We start from the raw sequence: 25,762 nt of genomic DNA on the forward strand, positions 1-25,762 counted from the left end.
CCGTAGTTCAGAATCTGTTCCTAATGTAATTGTTTTACGCAACAATCCTATATCAGCATAGGGGCGTGTTGGGGGTCAGGATAGACTGCGTCACTTGCGCCGATCCTGACGTTATCGTTACGGCAGTTGTTGCTGGTAGTGCAGCTCTGCTGTTTTCGAACGTCCTCGAACAAAACGCCGCAGGGGTAAAGCTCAATTTTTGGTGAACTGAAGTGCTACGCTCCAACCGGCGTCGCTCGAGCCGCCTCCGTTGTTTCTGACATGCTCTTGTCGTATCGTCTTTAACATAAAATAATTGACGTTATAAATTGAGCAGGCTATTCGTGGCTCCAAGCGTATTCCGCTCTAGAGCATGAACGAGCTTCGTTAATTAGTTGGTTTCTGCAGCACATGGATCCTTCCTGGAACGAGCTGGAGGTCGCTCCAAGAGACCTGTTTTATGACAACCTTTCCTTTCCCTGTAATTTTCTTCTTCATCAACCTTTCTTTGGTGGTAGCATGGGCTAGTGCACAAAATGAGCGGTCGGTGGATGAAAACTAGGCTGTGGACATCGAGTGTTCTGGTATTTGTGTTCTATGTGATCAAAAAAGAAAACATATCATCGGGCTAGCTTTCACAAATGAAGTTCGCTAAGCGGTGCTTACCAAGGTCCAATTCCGGCTCCGGGAATTTGGTTTGTACGTATAGTGGATTTAACGGTCAGGCCGCTGCGGTATGTGCATACATTACTTGTCGAAGATAGCGGATTCGGTGATCGTCCTTCCTCTACCGAGCTTGATGAATGCATGACGAGCACTACGACAGAATTGAGCCGTTATTTGGCCTGACTCTTTCCTTGGACACAGAATGAGGACGAGGCCGGCCGCCCTGCTTACCAGCCAGCCAGCTAGTAGCTGTTCGCCCAGTACTGGCGATTTCCACTACTAGCGCGCTGTGCTCGTGGTGGTAGCCTAAATTGACCAGATTCCAATCGTAATTGTGCAGCGTCTATTTGCCTCTCTTCAATCATCGCCTTCGTCGTCTATAAATGGAGACCGGCAACCAGCAGAGATGGAAAGCCATTCGCTATCAGCTGTCAAGCCCCCCCCCCCAGCAGTCTCCTGTCGTTGGGCGGTCACCGTCGTGCTAACGAAAGCCCAAAAGTGGGTCAAAATGAAACAGCACAGGGTTAGAAGTGTAACAGTCACATAGTTGAGTCATTCTGTGCCGCTACATCTCCACCGGTGTTGCACTGCGCGCGACTGCTGGCATAAACGTCACTATGAGTAATCCTCTTTAGCCAGTGAAGGTGGCATCAGCGCCAACAATGTCAGGACCCCCGACGACACTCGATTCGGTTGATCCACACCAGCAACTTATTGCGCTGGGAGGATCTTTCCGTTCCGCTAGCGACGACTCTTAGCACTGTTATTATGTAGGCCGTGTTCCCCTCTGTACTGCATGGCGGAAGTCTCCCCTCTTTCGGTCTGAATAGACCAAGTAGCTGTTGAGAAAGAACAGTGCTCGTGCTGGCAGTAGCAGTAGGAGTAAGCGATAGGAATAGCCATGATTATGGCTGCTCTCATGCTGGCACGTACTTGATCAGTCGTCATACCATAAAGCAGTCGAGTCATGTCTGTATTTCGGCTTTCGTCCTGCAATGATATCATAGGCTATTTCTTGCTTCGAACTTTCAACTTCCGCTTGGGTTCAGCTTACCAGCTTTTTCATATAGACACTGTTTTACAGGAAGCTGAACCGATGAAACAGCTATTCACGTACGCTGATCCGGTGTGGCGATGTTGCGATAGGCGGGCAAAAGCAAACGTGCTCTCATGACAGCAATTGCCCTGCCAGCAGCAGCAGCAGCGTCAAAAGCATCTCGTTAGCCGATGCCTCATCTACTTCGTCGGGTGCATCATAGACGTACTGCTACTGCTGCTGCTGCTGCTAGTAACGTGAACGATGCAGGATGGAGTGGGACCGCTAGACTATTAAGCACTGTCCGCCAATGCTCGCCTTCTACTGTTTATTGCTGACTGTAGACGGCGCGAGTCTGCTTCCTGGTATGTTGCCAACGGTTGAGAACAAAAAGACTGTCTGCTGCACGCCTTTGAGCATCATCGCCATTTGCAGGGGAAGTAATTTAAGGGTCGAAGGACTGAATGTGGAGATGGCTAACCATTGGCAATCACCGTCCAATGTCTTACAGCGTTGTCCGATATCAAAAATGTTTGCCCTTTATACTGTAGCTAGTCGTTTGTATATAACAACGTCGGTCTCTATCGTTATACGACTCCTTAAATTAGTAGTGGCCGCTACAATGGAGATGCGACAAAGGGTTTGCTCGAGCGCCGGTCGCGATTGATGTTTCGGACTGCAATTGCTAGCAGTTTGCAAGCAAGCAGCCGACCATTTCGCGATTGACTGAACGCATTCTCTTGTGCGCGCGCGCGCGCGCGCGCGTTGTGAGAACACGTAGCGTTAGTGGTCCATCTGTCCATCTATCTGTTTATATATTCATACGATTACAAAAGTCAGACATTGCACCCAACATTGTGCATGGTATAATCGGAGATGGAGAAGTGCGCCCCTTTACCTCCAGCGCATGATTTGCCTGTATAGTTGAGACTTATAAGAAGCTTGCTGCAAACATCATGAAAAATAAGTGCCTCGCCCATCGCCAAAGTTTAAGTACCTGGTCACTCATAGCTAAGTGGCTCGCTGTTCAACTTTGATGGTACTGAATAGCGATACAGACCAAGGGAGTAACATTGGGTAATGTTCGCACACTGTTCGACGGGCACGCACGAAGTATCTTTGTAATTTTGAGCACGAATCTAAGTGACAGGAACGTATTCTTGTCGTTTACGTTCACAAGCGACGTACTCTAAACTGGCCTTGTTGGCAGCACTAGCTAGCTCGGACTAAAACATATGTTTTGAAAAGTTTCATCTGTTCTTGTAGTTTTCAGTCGTCGCACGGTCTTCTCACCTTTATAGCTTCCGCGCTATTGTGGAAACTATAAGATAAAAGGAGAGACCAGGAAGAGGGGCAAAAAGAGAGGAGAAAGTCTAGAATATACATTTTTTGAGAGTCCCAGATGAAGGAACCGGTGGAAAACCTCATGGACGATGTTGGTAGCCGGGGTGTGTTTATGCGGACTTCGCGTGTCGCCGTCGCGTGGTCGCCCAGAGTCGTGAACAGACGAAAACGAAAGAGCGGACAAACTTACTACCAACGACTCGAATTTTCGCCTATTTATATACAAGCCCTTTCTTTGACCCTCGACGCCTACTCGATCGAAGCGCACGGCTCTTAGTTTACTTGTATTGCTTAAACTGGTCCGTCCCAGGAAGGGCAACAGTAGCAGAAGCTGCAGTAGAAGCGCACCAAGGAGTCCACGCAGACAGGTCGACCGGCAGGCCGGACGCGCGGAGACACAGAAAGAGCTGCCAGCAAAGCCCTCTTGAACGTCCACCGCCTTTTGTATTGAAACTAAGTGCAATTAAATGACAGAAACAGCAGCTGTACCAATATTAGTCGTTGTAGAAAAAGTAGCAGTCGCAGAGCCACTCGTGGTGGTACATGGGGAAAAAAGATACGGTCGGAAAACTTGGTTAATAGGCCAACCAGGTAGCCCAGGTCGTTTCTTTTCTTGGTAGGTAGTTTTTGTATGGGACTCAAAAGTATCTAACTATTGGCCGCAGTCGTTTTACTTATGATGAGCTTGTTCTTTTTTTATTATTATTAAGAGTCACTTACATTTATCACTCGTTGATGATGACAGCCGATACAAATTGTAGACGACGAGGCGTAGATAGAACGGGAAACAACGCCAAAACACGTTTCTCCAGTTCCAGGATACACGTAGACATGATCGCGACTACATTATATGAATTCATGTGATAGTAATATAATAAGCGTTTAGATATAAATTTTAAGCTCAATGGATCATTCAACCGTAGCTGGAAGCTATGCGTATCTGTTGTATGCTAAGCTATCCATATGACACTCAAGGGTAACGCGGAAACGTCGTGCCTTTTTTTTTCCGGTTCCTTAAATAGATTTCGGGTATATTTCTATTTGGTACTCCAACAAAATAAACGCCTTCTTTTCTTCGAATTGTTATGAAATACTAGTTTTACAGAAAGTAAAAGGAATTATGACACGAGCTTATTCCAGAGGTGGCCGCAGCAACGCAGAAAATCTGATATGTTCGAAGCAGGCCGACGGGCTGTTTAGCTGTCGCGATGTTTCCACCTCCACATAGAGGTACTGACAGCACATTAAATCTCTCTCTAACGCGAGCAAGTAAATTGCCATGGGTGTCTGTCTAATTATACTTTCTTTGAAGAAACTTGTTCTCTTCTTTCATGAAAGAACAATACCGAGATCAGCGCTCCCGCATCACCCACAGCCTTCGTTGCCAGGAGATGAGCACTTAAAAAAAGCTGTTGTTGAGGTGGTATGAGCAGCGCGACCGGCGGTTAAAAGATACGGAGAGAATACATGGAAAAATAGCAGGGATCAATGAGTCGAAGGATGGAAGGATAAGTTTATTGTTGCACTGATAGGACAATGCTGGGTAACACTGCACAACGCACAGAATCAGGCGAAGAGAAGAGCGGCAATAGGAGCACAAAGCAAAACGCGCGAAGCATAAGGAAATTATGAATGAAGGAAAAGCAGCCGTGAAGATACAGTGCAATGTCTAGTAGAAAGAAAAGCGGACCGTAGTCGGAATTTTCTATGCTTGTCTTCGTTCTTGCTATTCGTAGAAACAGGGGACGCTCGAGCAGCAGTGGGAGCTGCGAAGCTGGTAGGGGTACCACTAATAACGGCTTCGACAGCAGACATCTCGCTGGAGTGCAGGGGGAAGCACGAAACAAGAAATTGCTTTGCTTGTCACAGATTTCAGGGTTTACGCCGCTTGCTATGTACGGCCCCGTAGAGTTTTATGTGCTTGAATGGGTGCTGCTATTCCAACTCAGCTCCAGAAAAGGCCCATTTGGTGCTGCATGTCTAGCTGGATGAGAGCTGCTCCATACCGGATTTTTTTCAGAAGTCTGCGATGATCTAATGAGCATTGAATAAGGCGAATCTAGGAAAACGCTTCAATCGGTTTGAAGACGGGCGGAGTTAGCAAAAGCTGAGCGTATACATAGTAGGTTTTGACAACTGAAGCGGCCTCCAGTTGCCCGCCGCCGAGATCGCCTTTAGAAACGGACGGTCGTTGGTCGTAGTCGCCATCGTTAAGCCAGCTGTGAATCTTTGTTGTACATTCGAAGAATCAGGTACATCACTCTATCACACAATGCCTACGTAATTCAAAGGGAATTCACCAAGGTATCGTACCGCGGGGTTGCAGCTAGCAGTTACTAAACCAGGAATTCTTACTAAGTGATGCACTAGCGTAAATGGAGGTAGGACTAGCAGCAAGTGGGCAGAAATGCCATATCACCATTTTTTCTATTTTTATAATATACACCCCAAGAAAGAACACATTATTGGCTTTTTATTGGAAAACTTTGCTGAACAATGAGTTCAGCGTGAGTAGCATAAATTAGTTAAATTCCAATATGATACCTATGTTTTGCTGCGCCGCTGACTAAGAACATCAATCATTCGATGAACTCTGCTATGACAACCATTCTTCGATTTATCCCGTCGTGCCGATAAGATCTAGTGCCAGATGAACCAAATGGAAAGACGGCCCAAAGCAAGAAGGCAGTTTTGCGCTGTTTGAAAACTCGCGATAATAACGAAGTTTTTTCTATTACGTGATAGCGTACGCAACGTGAGTTGCGATGTCGCTTCCGCTAGTCGAACGAGTTGTCAAGCATCGATATCGTACCAAGGGTCAGGGATTGAGTCTGAAAATCCAAGCCCTATCTGAGCTGATCTGATTTCATAGGCTCTCCCTTCCTTTGCAACTGGTCATACCTTGTGGCACTTCCTACTCTTTCCGGTTATACCGTATCAGCGAGGGCTATCATACGTTAAATGACTGAGCGAGACCATTGAGGCAGCGAAAACTGCCATGGGATGTCACAAAACCACGAGCCTATGGGACAGTCAGGACGGGAGACTAACCCTAAGCGATTGTCGTAACCCAGGATATATCTGCAGCTGAACGACGGTATACGTTTATCCGTCGTTCCGTTTTGTCCTGATCCGACTGCTGCTTCTGGTAACGTAGCCTCTACTGATCGTTTGTGGGTTTGTTCTTCATTCTATTGAGCTAGCGAAGAGGGATCCGGAGGTCAGGACGAAAGTTGGGGAAAAGAAAGCATAGACTCGCCTATTGAAATTTGTCGTCTGCATCTTCCACTAGGTTTTTACTTCGCCCGCTTCTCGTCGTTGTCGTTGGCAGCGGCGTCTTTTTAACCACGTGTCAAGCATCGGTGTCCCACGAAAACGAAAGAATAACTCTATATTTCGACGTGTTCCATTACATTGTCAATCGTCTATGTGTATGGAGTGATGTCACTAGAGCTACTCCTGCTGCTTCTAATATAATAATAACGCGACCAATCTCACCATCGTCAGTCATACTGGTCTGCCGCATACTCTATCTATTTCTTGCTTAACTTCTCTCATGTACTCGTTCGTCCACTTACGACTACGATCTTTTCATGCATGAAGACGAAATAGTCGGGAAATCCACAAGATCCAAGGTAACGCTATACTTAAATAGTTAGTGTTGCCGAGTCCGCAGTCTTTAGCTTTTGCCGTCAGTGGCTCTTCTGGGCAGACGTATCACTGTCTTATTTCAGCACGTTTGAACGGTTGGTCCGCCTTCTTCGTTTTTCCTTCTGTTCCCGCAAGAAACCGGCACCTGCCTTGTTGCCAAAGCAACGAGATGGCACGAGCTCTTCGATAGACGGGGCTTGTCGTGCTGCCATGTATTCGTGTGCTGTTGGCGGTAATGGCACATTCTTTCCTCGATGGAATCAAGTCATTGACTGGTCAAGCTTCATGTTCTTTGGGGGCTTTTTCAGCGGCTGACGAAGTCGCAGTCTGGTGACAGTGGGTGCGATGTTGTGTTGTGTCGATCACTTCGTATCGACCACAGCTCGAAGCGGCGACCAAGCAAAAACCTAGCGCGTCACCCCTATATTGCAATTTGAGTAGCATTGTCTAGCGGGCTAGCTCGGCTGAAATATATACAGAAAAATATCGATTTTTCTGTGCTGTATTCATGCCTTTGGTAGTGGACAACTCGGCGAAACGACCTCTGCAAAAAAAGCCGAGGCAGATTTTTGCTGTCGCTTTATCTCGCCTGCAAAAACGCGACAAGGATGACGCCGCCGGAACCAGACCGATTTCGACATCGACACCAAAACCACCAACGAGATCAAGGTTAGAACATGAACTGCACTGGCCAACAATGCTCAGACGGGCGGTCGCAATGACCATATTACATAGCGACTGAGGCTGATCGAGAAAAACCAATGAGGACGTTAGAGGCTAGCATGACTATATAGTTGGGGTAACAGACGTCGGGGGAGTAAGGTAAGAACATAACGATGCAAGGTGAGATCAGGAAAATCCAAAAAAGGAAAAATGTCCTAGCGTACCAATGGATAACGTACATAACGAGAAGATGACTTTGGGTGCGGTTAATACGCAGGCTAGAATCATTTTCAGTCAGTCACAAAATCTGCAGAAGCTGTGGAATCAGTAGTAGTGGCGCTGACGTACACGATGGTCGGCCACGGACAGATTGTGCTGAATGAGGCATGCTCGTAGTCGGTGCGCAATGCAAAATTGCAAAATTCTGATAGACGACAGAAAAACCGAGACTACGAACGCTTCGTCCGTGGGTCAGGTATCGCGCGAATAGTTCTTCCTTCCAGGGGAAGGGCAAATGCAGTGAAGAAAGAGGGTCAGGGCCTAAGGTTGGGCCCAAAGAGACTGCGCTCAGCGGTCAGTTTCTCAGCAGTCTATTACCCCTTTTGGGGAAGGCTTTTAGCCTAGACTTTAGACTTTTTCCCTCCTGAAGCAAGTCCCAAAACGTTGCCCTTTGGGAAACCTTGGGGAGAGCTCCAGAAGAAAAAGACATTGAGGGCACGAAGACTCTAAAGAGGTGGACGTGGTAGTTTGTTTACGGGGGCAATTTAAGCCCGACTATATGGATGGGGCTGTAATACTGCATAGTGTGCAGTATGAGCAAACGGACCGTTGAAGCTCTTGCTCGACTATTGTCGTCGCAACCGCCAACCTGCATCCCATCGCAATGGCAATGGGTCCAACAATGGATGAAAAATGATCTAAATTGTGGCAAGCAAACATTAGCGCATTTGAAGCTACGCCCTTAGGGCTCCCCACCCCCGTTCGCATCTTCGTCTCTTTCTCAACTTGCGCCTTATCCTAAAGCAGCATCTCTATCAAGGAACCATTGGGCGACGGCTGCTGGGCCAACGATGCCAAGGAAAATATGATACACCCAGCTTCCCATGATACTGTGGTGCTGTTCTAGCCAACTGGCTGATGGACTAAAGACTCCTCTTTTCTTCCGGGTGCCGGCGGAAGTCGGTGTGGACAAGATCAGTACAGGAGAAAGCACTGAGGGGGAAACGAAGTCAGTGTCTAGGGTCTGTGTACGGCCTGTCTAATGCTGGATGGCCCTCTTGTACAGTTGGTAGGTCGCTCCGAACTCAGGCGGGGTCAGGCATTTCTAGTGGAGTTGCTAATTTAAGGTTACAATACTGCCAAGGCCACATGAAGCCACTAGCGATAGCGGTAAAGGTGGAAGCGATGATCGCGAGAAACTGTGGTACCATCACCGTTGCGTTAGTTCGAATCGGTGGAATTTAGCTAGAGCTCCTTCCATTTCCCAACAAATATTTATCTGTCGCCGGCTATGTATAATGCAAACTACAATGTTTCTTCGCCATCTTTGGCGATATTGGCTGGCTCGATTTCTCGATGGTTGATGTCAGACTGCTACATGATATGATCTACTGTTGATATTAGTTCGCTGAGCTTGATACGGCTTAGGTGAGAAAGGAGCAATGGGTAAAAAGACATCGAGACGATGCTTAATGCCAGCCATCGTCTTTCTTCATAGCAGATTTAAAATCAGTGACTCAAATGAAGTTCCCTTTTTGGTTAGCAGCAGCTGATCTGAGCGGAGTTCTTGACGAAACCGAACTATACGAGCTGTGGCGGTTCGATATATATCCGTAGCATCGTTGACAACTTCTAGTAGTTGCAGTATAGAAGCATCACTCTGTCCACCACTAGCGCAGCTTCCGTTGTCGCATCATAATCATCATTCAGTCTAGAAGATGTTAAGAACAGCAGGCGTTGCTCCATTACGATGGCTTCTTTAGCGACAACTCACATATAGCTCGTCTATGGTACTTTGACTAGCGACATCCAACCCCCCAAATGGATGCCTCGAGGCTACACTCGTGCAAGGAGAACCGAATTTATTCTGTAGTAATCGGGCGGTGACTATAGCTATCCCATACAGCCTCATACATATTGTGTAGTCTCTACCCTTATAAGAACATATATATATATGTATATACAGACAGGCAGACTATCATCCGTCTCGCTTGCTACTCAATAGCTTACATGGCAACGTGGGACGTGACCCATGGTACGCTCCGCTTAAGTGAGCGTTCCTCCACCCGTTATAGCCTAGTCCCTATACCCATTACATCATTTAGTAGATGCTCAGCTCAAGCTCTATTTGGATAATGGTTTGAGTCGACCCGTGAAAGGTGATGAACGAAGACGAAAACGTGAAATCATGATGTACTTACATTGACGCAGTGTATCACTTCTACCACTGCAACCATTACTACCATAGAAGCGAAGTCGCAGTAGCCATTCTAACAGCCGTCCGTATCCTTTTCTCAGCTCAGGCCGCTCCTCGTCCCAAAGCTCGTGACTTTCGCCTATACCGATCGGTATAGGCGAGTCACGAGCGGTAAGCCGCTAGTAAAGTGCTGACTTCGCAAAATCGATTATCCCCTATCGGAATTGCTGGCAGAACAACCGCTGCTGAGATTTCCCACCGTTCTCCTTTGCTTTAGCTTAGGTGACACCTTCACGCTTCCTTACATTTTTGCCTTTACAAGAAGGAGGCTAAACAGGAAAATTAACTAGTGATTGCTGCAGGTTGCTGCCATATACCCCTATTAGAATTCGTACGCCAAAACAGATTCGAGAGCTGACCCTGAATGAGATCAAAAGTTTGCGTTGTCCGGAGTAGCGGCACTACCACCTATCTAATACAAGCGAACTGGTATACGAGACTGAGCAACAGAGCCGCTCGCGTACGAGTGCTGCGTAAACGCAAGCTCTCTTAGAGTGGCTAATGTATATTACAAAAAAAAAAAAAACAGTTTCAGCAGTAACAGTAATCATAAATAAACAGTTAAAATATTTGCCAATAACTATACGCAAAAATGAATTAGGTCGTTCCATACGACTCCAGCCCTTAGTTATCCATAGTGACTATTGTTTTGACAGCGAAACAGGGAAATGTACAACTACTTGTGTAAACTACGCCAAGGCTTATACTACCGCCGTCTAGTGGGCATTTTTGCGGCATCTGTTAGTGATCAAGTTAGTTGTCATACCCGCAGTAGTTCAAGGGCTCCCTAGAGGAAACTTGGCATTATTCGAGCCCCCATTGTTACCACCTTCGTCACCGCATACATCCTCATTCTTTGGGTGAGGTGGGTCGACTAAAACGTGGCACCTACGCGGGAACACCAGGTTTTAATACCGCTGCTATATACTTGCACAGTTATTATAGAAGTGGTACAAACAAGCCTCATTGGCGGTGCAGCGTTTACAGGAAGAAAAAGCGGGCGATGACAAGCAACGTGAGAGAAAGAGAAAAGGTAAAACTCATTAAAGAAGGGCTGTTTACGGTGTGGCTGGCTTACCGGCATCGTTGATTCCGCCGCTTCTTAAGATACGTTGAGCATAACTCATTTTACACCTTACTAGGCAACAGCAAAACGCACCGTCTCGTACCGGCCTCCGCATGACCTACTGGATGCAATCTCTTTAGTCTGTTCACCCCTTGCATGGCCTATCCGTCGTATTGCCCCGATTGAACTGAACTGCCTAGAGGACTGCCTGTCTGTCTAGTGGCCTGTCAGCGGAAAAATTCCCCCTTCATTGGTGCTGCTATTTCTTCAACAATAATACCACTTTGCACGTCCAAAATGAGGAAGGAATAAAGAGTGAGATGTTTATGGGGCATTTACATAGGCGGTAGGGGTAAATGGATCTATGCGCGGATCCAGCGCAGGTCTGAGCAGATCAGGGTTCCGACGTCAGACAAGCAAAAACGGAGGAGGGACAAGAGGGCATATTCTATCGCGGCGGTCGAGTCTCTCTATTTTTCGCGCATTTGATTGGTAAGTGAGTGCTGGTAAGCGGTAGAAGAAAGAAAATGACCAAAGATGGCGTAAACATCGCAGTAACGGTAGAACGGTAGAGGCCATTCACCCTTATCTCCGGATAGCGGAGTTGGCCACCCAAATTTATGATATGAGCTTGCTGTTTACATGTACCACCGTTAATAATTCAGGATTCCCCCAATTCGTTCAACAGCCATACGGCCTTATGTTAGGCTTACCTATAAGCCTGAATGCATTCGCCGCCAGGTTCCGGCCCATTTAGTAATATCGATCGGGACTGGCCATGGTAATTGCGAACATTAAACATTTAGTAAACATAGTTATTGTTATTATTACAACTCTTATGATCATACTTTTCATTGCGCTAGCAAATGGCGCGATTCGTTCATCCAACACAACGATTTCGAGATACAAGCTACATTTTGCAATTTTTAAATTGGGCAAAAAAACGTGGGATCGTTTTTTAGATTCTCACGTGAATCACCCACAGGTGGAGAGTGCAATTGTTTTATTAGACACACGTATCTAACCGGTTTATGTTTTTGCAAACAGAGAATTAATCTGTGTTGAACATTGTTCAACAATAGGGAGAAGCACGCCATTCCTTTGAAATATTTACTATTTACTTAAATTTTTCGCTAAACTATGTTTTCGTGCCCACAATACCTGATTTGTATCTAATCGTAATATGATTACAAAGTAAGACGCCTACAAAACCTAAAAGGTGAGAAAGCGATCAACTGTTTTTATACTCTGTACACACGGATCTTCTTTTGTCTAGTAAAATAGTCTGTTTTGTAAACTGCCAGCCATTTGTTATTGCAGCGTACAAAGCTTCGCTACTCTTCTGTCATATTTAATATATATATATAGTAATGTAGGATAATCTCGTGTATTATCTCACTACTGAACAAGAATAACGTAATATTTTTAACTTATTTAATCGTCAGCATACAAAAAAAAAATAGAAGAGGGAGAAAGCGACAAAAGAGAAAACTAGAATTCAACCGAAGCTAGAGCTTCATGAGGGGTAGCCTGTAACAACTATAAGAACCTTACGTAGGTTTCTCATTCCGTCTGGTCGCAGTCGTGTGACGACTTTATCTCTAGAGTGGCATCGTCACCCTCTGATCACATGCCCATACTATAGAGATACGTATGTATATGCAAAAAGGATGCCCTTGCACCGTTAACCCTTCTCAATCCCTTATGCGGCCACCGTTTACCCCGGCCACTAGCGTCGCTACTGCTATAACGGTGGCATGAGCCACCTTATTCCATAACTTAATTAGATTAGCCCTCCTTTAGGCACGCGCCTTTCACTACTGCTATTGCGGTTATCGCAGCGTCTTTACGTCATAGGCGGCTGCCTAGAGAATGCCTCCCCCTAACGTTCCTCTGTTGGAGAGGAGTTGGAAGAGCTAGTGGACTATGGGGGTTACCAGCCTGACGCCATATGCCTGCCGCCCGGTTGGTACCAGCCTGCATGTGTTGTAGGGTAGATGCGGTACGAAAACAAAGTTTGTCCCTGTAGTAAAAGTCCAATGAAATAACATGATGGGACAGTGTTGGCAGCGGGGGAGCGCATAGCTACACAGCTGCAGATGCGAACTATGATAACGAAAGAAGAAGGGTAAGGGGAGATGAGACACTAGAGTAAAGCGAGAACAAAACTTGTGTGCCCTTATGGGGGGCCTACATTCTGTGTGCTTGGCGCTAGGGAACTCAGTAACAGTAGTACCGAGGCAAAGGTGTGATTCGGTTGGGTAAAATGGGACTTGCTCGTGTTTACACTTGCAAATAATACATTGTGCAGCATAGAATAACAGGGTAAAATAGGTCTATTGACAAGATGGATAAATATTGCCACTAAATAGTGTATACGTAGCGAATCAAGTACCAACAGAGTGAGGACTGAGTCCACGACTGCACGTGGTGCAAATTATAAAACTACTGCGAGTGGCCTTGACTCCCTACCGGTGACATTGGTAACGAGCAACCGCGATTCTGTTCATTAGATAAACCGACGGACAAGTAGCAGTAACTCCACCGCCTACCGTTTATCTGATTAGAGCTTAGGCTTTAGCTATTTGAAGATATAATACATACTATAAGGCACGATAAGATGGTCCTTCGTCCACGTATCTCGATATTTACGGGTTAGTGGACATTTTAAAGCGGCAGCGGTGTTGTGTCAGAGACAGTAGATGCTGAGCGAGAATTGGTAACTAATATACGATGGACATATGTTAATCCGGTGCGGATGCTGTGTAAAAGCTTCCAGTCCATAAAATAGGCATAATATTCAATAGCAAGGACGCAAACGGCGATGTCTAATTCATCGTATTGTCCAGATCTACTCGTAGACTCGTGTCTGTACATATCTCATAATGTCTCTTTTACTTACGGCAGCAGGCTGCACCGCTGCTGCGCTAGTTTAGCGTAACAAGCGTTGGAGTTTTTTTTTTAGCCGATTCCCTAAATCAAGCCAAACCGGATTAAGTCAGTCCAGCTTAGCAGGGTCTAGCAAGTACAATCTGGCTTGTCATCCAGCGATGCATGCAACGACGTTGTTTGTTTTGCCCACTGTTTCCAAAACGGCTTAGTGGACCAGATCGTCAAACAGACGCGCACGGAGAGTCATAACGGTAGCAGGGAGGAAACCGAACGATCCTGTCATTCTCAGCGTTTCTGTACAATGCTACATGGTTGATTAAATAAACCGGGGGAGCCAGTTGAAAGATCAACGAATAGCCCGAACCACTTTTTTGGGCTATTACTACTCATTAGATTTTTGTGAAGTCTTCGACGTTTGCCAAGAACGCGAATAGCTCGCTTATGCATTACAGGGTAGACAAGACGATAAGCGAAACGTAGGCCCGGTGGGATCAGAACTGCTAAACGATATGAAAAGATAAGATCCTTTCCGCCTTCTGCTCGTCCATCGGTCCGCAAAGAAAAGCTTGACGGGACTGCGTCACAGCAACGGCGTAATTAGAACGAATAGGAATCCTGTATAGCTGCTGACGACCCGTCTGTTTTTGGTTTATCATTCTTGAGTAAGAACGGTTGCTCTTACGGTTTATGTGGCTTCCCTCGTCGTAATATTGTGACCACGAACGCTGTCGAACAAAAGATTTTAACGTGCTTGTTCTAAGGTACAGGCAATTGGTAAGGAAACGGTGAATATTTGAAACATTTGGGTATTACCTGTTAGCTGTGCAAGCGTGTACCGAGGCCTTTAGATATTAGAGACCAATTGTCCCTCATAGTTATTATAGCCCATTAGTTCATTATAATAGTGAAAAATTAGACTACTTATAATCACTGAATGGTGCAACTGTCTAGTGACAATTTTGTTATCGGAAAGAAAAAAGTGGCTTGATTACTCAAACGAGTTGCTTTTTGATGCAAAAAAAGGCACGCGAAAACACAGGAGTGAACGTAAGACGTTTCCTTCAGTATATTTCAAATACACGTAATTACATAAACAAGAAGAGAGAAAAAAATCACGGCGTTCCCTATAAAATCGTGCAATAAATTTATTTCGTTTACACGAATGTTGATTGATTATCGGTTATCATTGCATAAGCGTTATGTGAAGTTAAAGCCAACGATACACACTCATCCCACCTCGTTAAGCAAGCAAAAAAAAATCTGTTGAAGTAATTAACATTGAGGAAACCAATAAAGATAAATGTCCCGTGTCGGCCAGGCAATTAACACCGAACAGCCTAAACCTACCTACAGACCGAATGGTGGGTATACGCAAAAATGGAAAATAAGCGCCCTGTCTCTGAGCTAGTTGCGTTCATTGAGTACCATTAGTTTTATCATTATTATTATTAGCGACTCAAAAAACTGCTAATTCCAATGCAATTAAATAAATAAGCAAATAGCCGAGCGAAACTACTCGGAAGTGTAATTGAAGAATATCTGAGGTCTAGTTGAATTATCGTATTTACCGATCAATCAGTTTGATATTGACCTTCACATCTGTTATGGGTATAGATAAAGATTCGACTGTGTCAGGCGCAAAGTCTGAAGTGTCTACAGATGGGTCAATACTAGGGCGAAGGGTCAACATTAACGAGAAACGAGTAATTCAATATGGCGGCCAACAAAAATTGATTAATTTCGAACCACAATAGTAGGTTTGCTTTAGAAGGGATCTATTTATATTGTATCAACGTCGAGGTTAAATGCACGCGTGCCAAATATAATTACTAATACAAATCTCTGTTTTCTTTCAGCGTCCGCCTCCGAGGGTCCCGATATATGTGCCTATATCCTAACCACAATTTCGATTCTTCTCATTATGATGACATTCCCGTTTTCACTTATTTTTTGCATAAAGGTAGGTACTACATTTTTCGTATATTATACACTTCCAGACTGATACAGGCTTGCCGTATATAGTAAGTTTCTTTAACATTGCTACCCTAGTTTTGAATGGCGCGCCTCTGACTAAAATTTAGTATGAGCCACATAATCTTCGCGTTTCGTGTTATAAATCGTCGCAAAGAAACTCATCAAACTCAAGTCCTGCCGTTAGTGCCGAAGCGATAGTCACAATTATTTGTCGCCTGTGTACAATATCTACGCGATCTAATGCACTTTCATACTAGTTTAGAGCATATAGTTATTATTGCGTGTGTATACGTACGCCTGCTGCGCCGTTTTGCTGTTAGCCATACGTTGAACAGATAGATGTACGTTTCATTGTTCGTGTCCTCGCAGTTCGTTATTATAACCTAATCTTTCATCATAAATATTGACGATGCAGATCGTAGTTCCTCTGCAAGGTTTTTTTTTTCGCGAGCAGGCTACCTTTACCTCTCATGGGCAAATGCGTTCGCGTGAGTTCTTTGCGTGCTCTGCTTATAAATTCTACTGGGGCAGGGCTACATCCCAACGGTTACTTCTACAGTTTGGGCTGACCCAGTGATTGCTGACCAAGGCTTGTAAACAACTAGCTTACCCTTCGGTCCATCGATGTCGCTCCCAAGATAGGCACTGAGTAAAATTTAATGATTTTCGATATCCTACTCTTTGTGGGTGTTTCTAGTTAACTATATGTTCGAAGTGTGGCCATCGGCTAGAACTGGCATGTGGCTTGGGAACACTGCTGCTTCGGGCGCTGTTCGTCGAACATGATAATAGCGTAGTGTCCAAATAGGCGTGTTCGTCTCTGCTGCTAAAGATGCATTCATCGAATGAATGAATGGATGTTTCGCAGTTACTGAGCATCGGCAAAGAGCATGGTCGAATAGACAGACAGACAACGTTATAGACAATTACAGACTGCCGGAATCTTAGGGCCGAGAGATGGCTTGACCCGTCAAACGCGAAAGAAAATCGTCTATCAACTAGCTGCCCTGAACAAACTCTAATAGAGCAGCACATTGTCGATTGTTATTATTGCAACAAGGGAAGGTTAAAGGAAAAGAAGTGGCTCGCAGCTTTACCATGCTACTGCAGTTAACAGATTTTTTTTTGTTACTACTGTGGTTTTGTCGGTGCGCTCTTGTGCACCTACAGGGATCAGTATTCCACTTTCTTTCTCATCCGTTGTTCTTTTCCTCAGCCACCGGTGGCGCTGCAACGTAAAGTGCCGACGGCAGTATACGATTATAGCGTATACAATTGTGATGGCACGATGAATGGTAGGCGTGAGTAGATTCAACGCCGCCGTGTTGCCCAGCGGCTATCCGTTGTGTATGGTAAGTTAGAAATTTCTGCGGCGTCTGTCCGTATATACTACACGAAGTGCTACACGCCATCATCCTCAACAGCATCAGCCCTACTTTTTAGTAGTTGGTTGTTTTTGCCAGTCGCCTATCATTCCTGCAGTATGACGGAAGTAATTGCTCTAATATACTCATATATTCCATATTCATTCGGCCAATCGTAGCCCCTGTTGAATTTCCTCCATGTGCTGATTTCTGGCGATTGCCCCAGTGAGTGTGAGCGTCTTTTTCACTATTTCCATTATGCCTATTTCCGTCGACTTGTGCTGATGTCACTATTACGGCATCTGCCGTTGTTTTGCTGGTTCTGACAGAATCGTCCACCATGTCCAGATCACTTACGTCAGCACGAACTGCAGTTCCGTACAGAAATTGAGAAAATATAGTAAACAGCACTGATATTTCCTATCTATTTCTACTATGGGTTTGTACTGATCACAATCTTTCTATTGCCCCTTTTCGATTCAGACAGCACGGAAGGTTGCCTCTAGAGTCAAGGCGTGCTTAAACTTAGGCGAAGTTATCTCTTCTTTGCGGCACGTCTGTTACAATTCTTCGCTATGAATATGTTTACCCTGTGTTTGTTATCGGTCTGTTATACCTGGCAATTCATACAAGTGGTGGTACATAAAGGTGACTTAATGTGGAAAGCATTGGGGCACAGTAAGGCCGGGCACACGGTGGTAAAGTGTCAGTGTAAACCGTGAAGGTAGCAAAGAAGCAGCGCTTATACGATGAAGAAAGACGAAGTTTGCTACAAGGGTACGTGGCCTTATAGGATAGACCGGCTGAGCCTGTGACAGGAGTCGGGCCACTACGATGCGTCGACATTTCCACTGAGATCATGCTAAGGAAATGATGGCATGCAGTAAATAGCCTGGGTAGTAGCGGCAATCATTCCACAAAACGCAAAGGGTGATGATCACGACAACAAGGACGAATTGAGAACATCGGAAGTGAGAAGCAGTGGAAATATGGCTGATGCTACGAATAACATAGCCACCACGAAAAGCGTGCGAAAAAAAAAACAGTGAATATGAGCCCTCATTTTATGGAAACTCATCGTAGCGGGTACCACCGATCCGTCACCCGCAGAGAAATTAGTTCTTGCCAAGCGCACACCGAGGGCAAAGAATGAAACGCACTCGACGGGGCCTTTGCAAAGAAAAACGTAAGTTAGATTGAGCATTATCACCGCCGCAGGTCGGCACTAGCGTAGATCGCAGTTGTCGGTATTTGTGACACGAATAGTAGCTACATATAACACGTCTTTCAGTATTAAAGATAGTCCTGATTTTCACACGAATCTGTTATCTATTGAAAAAGCTATGCATGAAAGGAAAAGAAAAAGCCTTTTACCTGATGCTTTTCTTGGTGTCTGTACGGGTGAATACCTATTTATTTATAATACGAGTGATAAGAATGGCGACATATTCAAGACGTCGGCTATTTTCGTAGAAGCGACGATCAACGTCAGTGTACGAGAACAGATACCCAGAATGAGTATGAACGCGAAGCGAGTCCACGAACTTGCGACTCGCTCATTCTTTTACAGTCATAGACGGGCAGATAGCTTTGCTTTGGGAAAATAGGCCCGATCGTCACTTCTCCATTCGGTTGTAGTAACAGTAGGACGGTGATGGCAGCAACGTCAATGGACCAATATAAGGACAAGCGGGGTGATAGTAGAAGACGCATTTTGAGCGACCATTATCATTATTTAAGTGTCTTTGGCAACCTCGTCGTCATTAGCGCCTCTCGAAGGAATGAACCGATTGAAGGTCTTAGAACTTACAAAGGACAAAACAGTCGAGTGAAGGTGAGAAACTTGTTAGGTACGCGAGCAATATAAAGACACGGCTAATCCAAAGTCGGGTTTGCTGGCTGGGCAACACCTGGGGCGGATTGATGAATCTGCATGTGGGTTGCTGCTTGACATTTGATTAGAGAATATGATCTTGTAGCAATGGAAAGCATCACAAGTGCTTCTATATGGATATACGTGCAGTATGTTAGCATGTCAGTATGCTAGGCATTCCTGAAGGCGGCTTATCATGCGATATCTCACGTAACTACGCAGGGCGCTATACGCCAGCAGTGTACAAGTTGAAGTGCAAAGCAACTGCTAAGTAAGAGTTGTCATGATGCGTCGAAGAAAAGGATCTGAAGGATTTTGGCTACGGTCAGGACGAAACTAGCTAAGGAGAGCCAAGTTGAGGCGGATGAATTAGATCACAGAATTGCTTTCCAGCGCTTGCTGATAAAAAGAACAGAATAAATTAGAAAAAAATATCTGACCCTGTTCCGTGTGGCCTCTATCGTTTGCTCATATCTAGCCAGTATCGAAACCGCATGAGGGAAAGCTGAGGTAAACGACGTGGTCCAGGCAGACCGAACGCGTTGCGTACGTCATTTGGATAGCTAGAGCTCGATCTGTTTAGCTTATTAGAACACATATACTGCACAGAATAGTTTGTTTTCCCCAGAGACAACGATGGGTGGCAAAAAAACTATTTTGAAAAAAGGCACGATACAGCTGGACAATAATAAAAGATGGATTAACGCCTAGAAAGCGATGTGTTATCATCTCCATCGTCAGCTGCGATTTGTGCTGAAGTTGCAGATTCTTACCACGCACTCATGACAGGCCGTATACTTGTTACCATCCAGATCATCGAAAAAGAAAAACAATAATTTGCCGATGAAAGCTGGAACTAACTGTTGAAAATAGGTAAACGTTCTGAACAGGGGTCTTTCTAAACAAGGACTTTAAATTAAAGCAATGCGTGCAGTAGTTAGTGGGGTCCTAGAAAAAGACGGTTGAACCAAATATTCAAATCCGATTCGCAATAACGACAGAAAAGGGCCGGTTTTAATTAATCACAAAGATATATTTAAAGTACAAATTTCTTTACCAAAATAACGAAATTACTCATCAAACTTGCATGTCATCGTGTGAAAAAGCTAAATATAGAAAACCATCTCAGTCTTTACTTTGATTCCGTCTACAGGAAGCCACGGATGACACCCAATAACAGTCCCCCTTATTTCAGTCCTCTCGTTAGTCTAATCCATCTGTGCATAACTGAATTACATCGAGCGCTTGTTCTCTGGTCCGCTTGTCTTCTATCATTTAGTACATCCACGCAATTATGGCAAACATCGTAACCACTGAATATAACTAAGCTTGAAACACTTATCGTTGAAATTCTCAGACTAAGCGCCATCCTCGAACCTTAGGAGTTAGTTTTGGTAGGCAACTGAGGAACCACGCAGTGTCTGCGTCTTTTCTGCCTGCCATGAGAGATCTCCACGAAAAATATACCTCACAAGTTTTTTTCTCTTTCGGCTTTATCCCCCCTTCGCCCTTGTCTCCTTCCCCTCAACAGTAAACACTACGAAAGCTAGCTTGTTTATTTCTCGCTGAGCCCTTGCCGTGTGCGGTTAATTATATGAGTCGAGAACGACTCTCCAAAAAAGCCCTTCGCTACCTCCTTTGTCTAGTGAGACCCCTCCCTGTAAATTATATTCGCACAATAAGCGGTAACAGAAACAGCGATAAGCGCCGCCCGGGGCAAAAGCAACGGTAACTAGATCTAGTATAATAACAACAATAGCGGGATGTCAACGAGCGGTTGGGGCAATGGTGATGGGAACCCGAAGTTTCCAGCAGATGTTGAAAGTTGAACCCTACTTCTGACAGCAACCGGCAACTCATGCTACCTTTGATCATGTTCATAATAATAGTGATGGTGGTTACGATGAAAATAAAAATGATCATCGGTACAACTATATCATAGTCGTCGTTGTATTAGAGTATTTCATTACGTACGTGTATATTTAACTCGCTAGGTATATGTCCGTCGGTCAATGTTCCGTAAAGTAAAGCTGCTTTTTCGTCGACGATCGCAAAAATAGCTCTTCGTTTACTTGCTAGTTTGTTGCTCTGTCCGGTGCAGTTAGACGATTTGCATGTTACCTCAGAGTCGAAACGAGAGTAACCTTTTCTTGGTATTGCCGTCGATGTAGGAGTAGTTCGGTCTGGTCTAGATTGCTATTCCCGTGACGGGCAAACACACAAGGATGTTCGTAGGTAGCGAAGTCGACGAAGTTGATGCCGCCAGTTGCCGAACTGGTCCTGATCCGGGTTTTGCCATTGCCCCATAGATAAGTTTGTGCCAAGTGAAGAAGCGTAACCTTAACCTGTATGAGTCTTCTGCATCGTGTTTGACATTGTTACGGGGGCAACGGATAGCGGCAAACTGCGAAGCGGCTAAAGTTACGCAACCCGAGGCGAAGTGCGAGTTTTACGTTGGGTCAAAAGAGGCCAATGTGACGAAGGCTGGTTGGGATGTATTGACCAGCGTCTAGGGAAAGCATGAAACATGCGAGCTCCCAAAACTGGCCAAGCACATACTAACAGAGCTAGAAACATGAGGTGACTTGTTACGAGAGTGCGCCGTAAACTGGACATGCTGCAAAAGAACAGCAGTTGTATAGGAGAGTCGGCAGGTCTATGGATTGTACTCCAAATGAGCAAACATGGTTTGGGAGTTTACCTTTCATTTCGTGTAGCTAATGCGTTTTTGTGTTACCGCTTGATAATTTGCTGCCGGTCACACTGTTCACTCCAGTGTTTCCAGTAACTACCTCAGCCATTGCTTTATTCTCTCTTCCAGCTGTCCCGAATTACCTTCAATAACAGGGAATCTTCGGCTGGATTCACTAGCAGTCCCTTCGATTTGAGACCCCTTCACTTCGACTCGTAATTCGTTCAATTCACCTGAGCTACGACCCCCGGAGGCTCATAAATCTTCAGAGGATGATTCAGGACGAGGTGCTTCGGCGGCCGCCCCTTTGCTGGTCACTGTCCTTTTACTTTTTGTCCTGAATTACCCCTAGATTGCTACCCATCAGTCTTTCGGCCAGCCAGGTAGCTTGCAGGTGGGGTGCAGTACAGAGCAAAGAGCAAGCAGCTCCAAGTCTGGTAACTGTGTGCACCCGTCAAGAGAAAGATAGAGTGGCTAAGTTCCGTTTGCAATTGTTGTAATAGCTACTGCTGGTAGTGTAGCGCCGGCACCCTACCGAACGAACAATGCCGACGCAACGAAAACGTGCAGCTATTGCTCTTATTATATCAGTCGGTGAGAACAGTTTGAGGTGTAGTTTCTAGCCGAGTACGGAACGTTGTGTAAATGGTCGTAGATCGTGAACGTATTAGGTACGACCCGACCGGCAGGCCACCATAACAGCGGCATTGATGGTGGTGCTAAAGTAAAGCTCGAACAGTTTTTGACGTTGAATCAGCGTTGGCAGCTGCCCGAGTAATAACAGTCGCGACGAATAGCCGAAGTCGCCGTCCAATAATAACAAACGCACTACCGACATAATGAGAACATCAATCTACGCTGGAGACTGTCAGTTTTTTTGACAAGCGTAGCGCAAACACGAAAGCACAATACAATAATATAAAATAAGTAAAGCGAACTAGAAAAGGCCACCACTTGCTCTATTTCATTTCCACTTATATGTCAACAATCGTGCGATCGTCCTACTTTGCGTCCGGCCAGGCCAGCCATATAACTCGCTTCGGGCACGAATGGAGGAGACCTGGTGCATTGTTGTTGCCGTCGGAGTCGTTATGTTCGTCTAGCTTTTTGCTCCGTGCGTAACAAATTCGTAGCGGGGCTGAAACTCCCGCTGCGGTTGCGGTCGTCCGCTACTCGTTCATTAAGTAGCACAATAATAGTAGCGACTAGAGAAGAAGAGGCAACCACCCTATGCTTCTTTTTCCTTGTGGATATACGGGCTCGGTCACTTTGTTAGCAATAGCAGCTGTAACAATATAATAAATACGGCGTCAGCATCAGTCACCGATAGTTGATATGTTGAATCTGGCCTCTGCTAATATTCGTCGACTTGCCCGCTTCGTTACAAACAGCGAGTGATGGGGTGAAACCAATGGCTTCGGGAAATCACCAACGACTATGGGTCGTAGGGCTAATGGAGATAGTCCGAGAAGATGCTGCTGAGATTCGAGAAAAATAAGAGGATTAAGTTCTGTAACGTTGGCTGACTGAATTGGAAGGCATTAGCAAATATTAGTGTAGTATTAAGACTTCGATCCTGGGCATATTGAAGCATTTTATTCTTTGAATAGTGGACTATTAAATAAGTAATACCAAAATAAGTAATGTCCGTTGGCGCATCGCCGTAGAACGGGTCTGAGGAGGGCCTATCTCTGTCTTGCAGCTGTCGCTGGGTGGATCTTGCAGCAAGCACACAGCTTTTCGCTGTGTCCTAGCGCCTTACCGTTTCACGCTGGTTCGGTAACATTTTCCAGTTGGACCTATTTCATTTTTTCGGTGATACCCAATAGCCTCCTTTCACTAGCCTGAATAACATACGAACCTACACCGTAAAGAACTCACTGTGTGTGCAAAAATTAGTTGGTTGTGCCGTGTAACTCGGCAGCTCCGAAGCTTTGCGCGGGCCTTGACACTGTTTTACGATTGTTCTTACAGCCGAAGAAAAAAGAACGCGTTTCTTACAACCCTCGATTGCCTGACGAACCAACCGATGGGACAGATGAAGTGTGGCCAGTGAGTTTCCCAGCTCTTTCCCCGGTTCTCTTATTTTTGTCCCTCCATTACTACTTTCCAGTAGTTCTATTACTGCAGCCACCGTAGCTGATTGTTCCGGAGCCCGGGGCTATCGTTTGTCCGGCGGTTGACTGTAAATGCTATAGCTGCATCGGCCACGCCGCCTACTATTTGAGCTGTCTGCCGTCGTACTCTTATCTGTCTATCCAGCACAAGTGGAAGCATCAGCTCTGAACCACTGATCCGCAACAAACACAAAGCGAATTTAAACTAGCATGACATTTCCCATTAGCCGTCTCTACCTTTTGCGACTTCATTGCTTATATTGTTTCTGCTGCTATTTCTATCTATTTCCTTGGACCTCACTCGTAGGTACGTGTTATTTTCTTTCCAAAGGTAAGCCGAATCTGTTGAAGGGGCATGGATGGGGAAGATGCATGGTAGCCACCAAGATCGGAGTCACTCATCCGCGCAGTTGAAACTTAACGCTACATATGTGAGGCGGATTTTTATTTTTGCATAAACTAAGTTGACTTCAAGTTAACTGCGTAGCACAAGGAGTGTTTGGTATTTTAGCACTGTCCTGTTCAGCACACAAGATAGGGGTTTCGGGTTCTTACTTAATGGCCTAAGCAAGGCGATGTCAAAAAGTGAGTGCGTGGTAAAAAAAAAAGACGATGCCATCACCAAAAGCCTATGATCTTCGCAGGGTCTGCTTAGCACTATGTACGACGGTTTGGCGTTTCGGCAATCCGCGCCAACATAAAATAGTCTTGAAGGCTCGTGGGAAAGGCGAAACAGAGAAGTGTATGTTTGGGGGCCACTTTCGATGGAAGTGAATGTGTGTCTGTGTGCGTGTTCACCTAAGACAGCTCCCAGTGGTACCGGTATGGGCTCGGTATATCGTAGAGCTTCCGCAACCAGCCCTTAGAACTTCTTGGCCAACACGACGCACGCGAGATATTTTATAACCTTTAGGAATAGACCGCTGGTTGTGGCAGCATGAGTGGTCCTCTAAGTCCGGAGCTTACCAGGCAGACTTCAGATTCCACACGAAAAAGCAGAACGCGACAAAAGCAATAAGTGGGGCAAGAAGATTTAAAAAGTTTTCCCTAAAGGCACATATATATATTATGTTGCGGCAGTAATGCTAGCCTGGCTCCACACAGCTCGTCAAGAGCGCGAATACGGTTGCTGATGTTGTTATCGTTGTGGGCTCGTGGGGTGCTATCAGATAGAAGAATTACATAACCTAACGAGCTGAGCTAAGCCCTGCACGTTCCTCTCGGCCGTCGGTGCTGGCATGTGTGATAGGTTGCCTAAGCAAAGAAACTGCCGCTAAATTCCCCAGTTTAGAGGTTCGTTATTTGAAGCTGCAACAAGCGTAGCAGCAGCAGGAGTTGCCCCTCTCTGCAGATTTAGGGACCTCGGAGATAAATGGGGAGGCGGGATACGCAATGGACAATTGCTCAAAGAGGACTGCTGAATTGGGTTGACGGCAAAAGCGTGCGTCTCGACTTGAGTAAGCGAGGGAGACGAAAAGGGGCAAAAAGGTTGAAAGCAAGGCAAGGGCTTTAGGTTTTTTAGGATTTGCGTGCATTGCAAAGACGTACAGATAGATGGGCTGGCCGACCGACTGAGCCACGAATCAAGCTGACTTGATTCGGTGGAAAGCAGCGCAAGCCAGGGTAATCCACACCGTTGAATAATAAGATAATAAGAACAGATAAGTTGCTGCAGATAGATGTCGAGAATCTGTAACTTTATGCCGTGCTCATTCAAAAAGGAATACCGCCCTTAAGGGCTGACTCGAGCTGGCCAGTAAAGATACAACGGGCATCTGGCTGATGAGAGATAGTGAGAACATTCTCGTAACTTCTTCTGCGAGGGTTTAAGTATCCAAGCAATGCACACGCAACTGAATAATTTTCTCTCTACCAAATGATACTATAAGATCTGAAAAGTGGCTGTTTGGCCGTGACGGTTTATAGCTCTAAGAAGATGCGACCTTGGGGATGTCGGTGAACTATGAGA

The 25,762-nt window shown here is 45.4% G+C and overlaps 1 protein-coding gene across 10 annotated transcripts in view; it reads left to right on the plus strand.

Annotated features, from left to right (window-relative positions):
• Positions 1 to 25,762, plus strand: part of LOC111255482 (band 7 protein AGAP004871-like) — a 376,186-nt gene that overhangs the window by 271,794 nt on the left and 78,630 nt on the right. For all 10 annotated transcript variants that reach the window (XR_015317476.1, XM_086975383.1, XM_086975362.1 and 7 more), the window contains one exon: positions 15,630 to 15,733. Coding sequence is in view for 9 of the 10 variants with exons in the window: in XM_086975383.1 (XP_086831509.1) it covers positions 15,630 to 15,733 (104 nt within the window). In the remaining variant the exon portion in view is untranslated. The remainder of the gene's footprint in view (positions 1 to 15,629; positions 15,734 to 25,762) is intronic.

Source organism: Varroa destructor, unplaced genomic scaffold (genome assembly GCF_002443255.2).
Source record: "Varroa destructor unplaced genomic scaffold, Vdes_3.0 BEIS01000001.1, whole genome shotgun sequence".
In the NCBI taxonomy this organism is placed as follows: Eukaryota; Metazoa; Arthropoda; class Arachnida; order Mesostigmata; family Varroidae; genus Varroa; species Varroa destructor.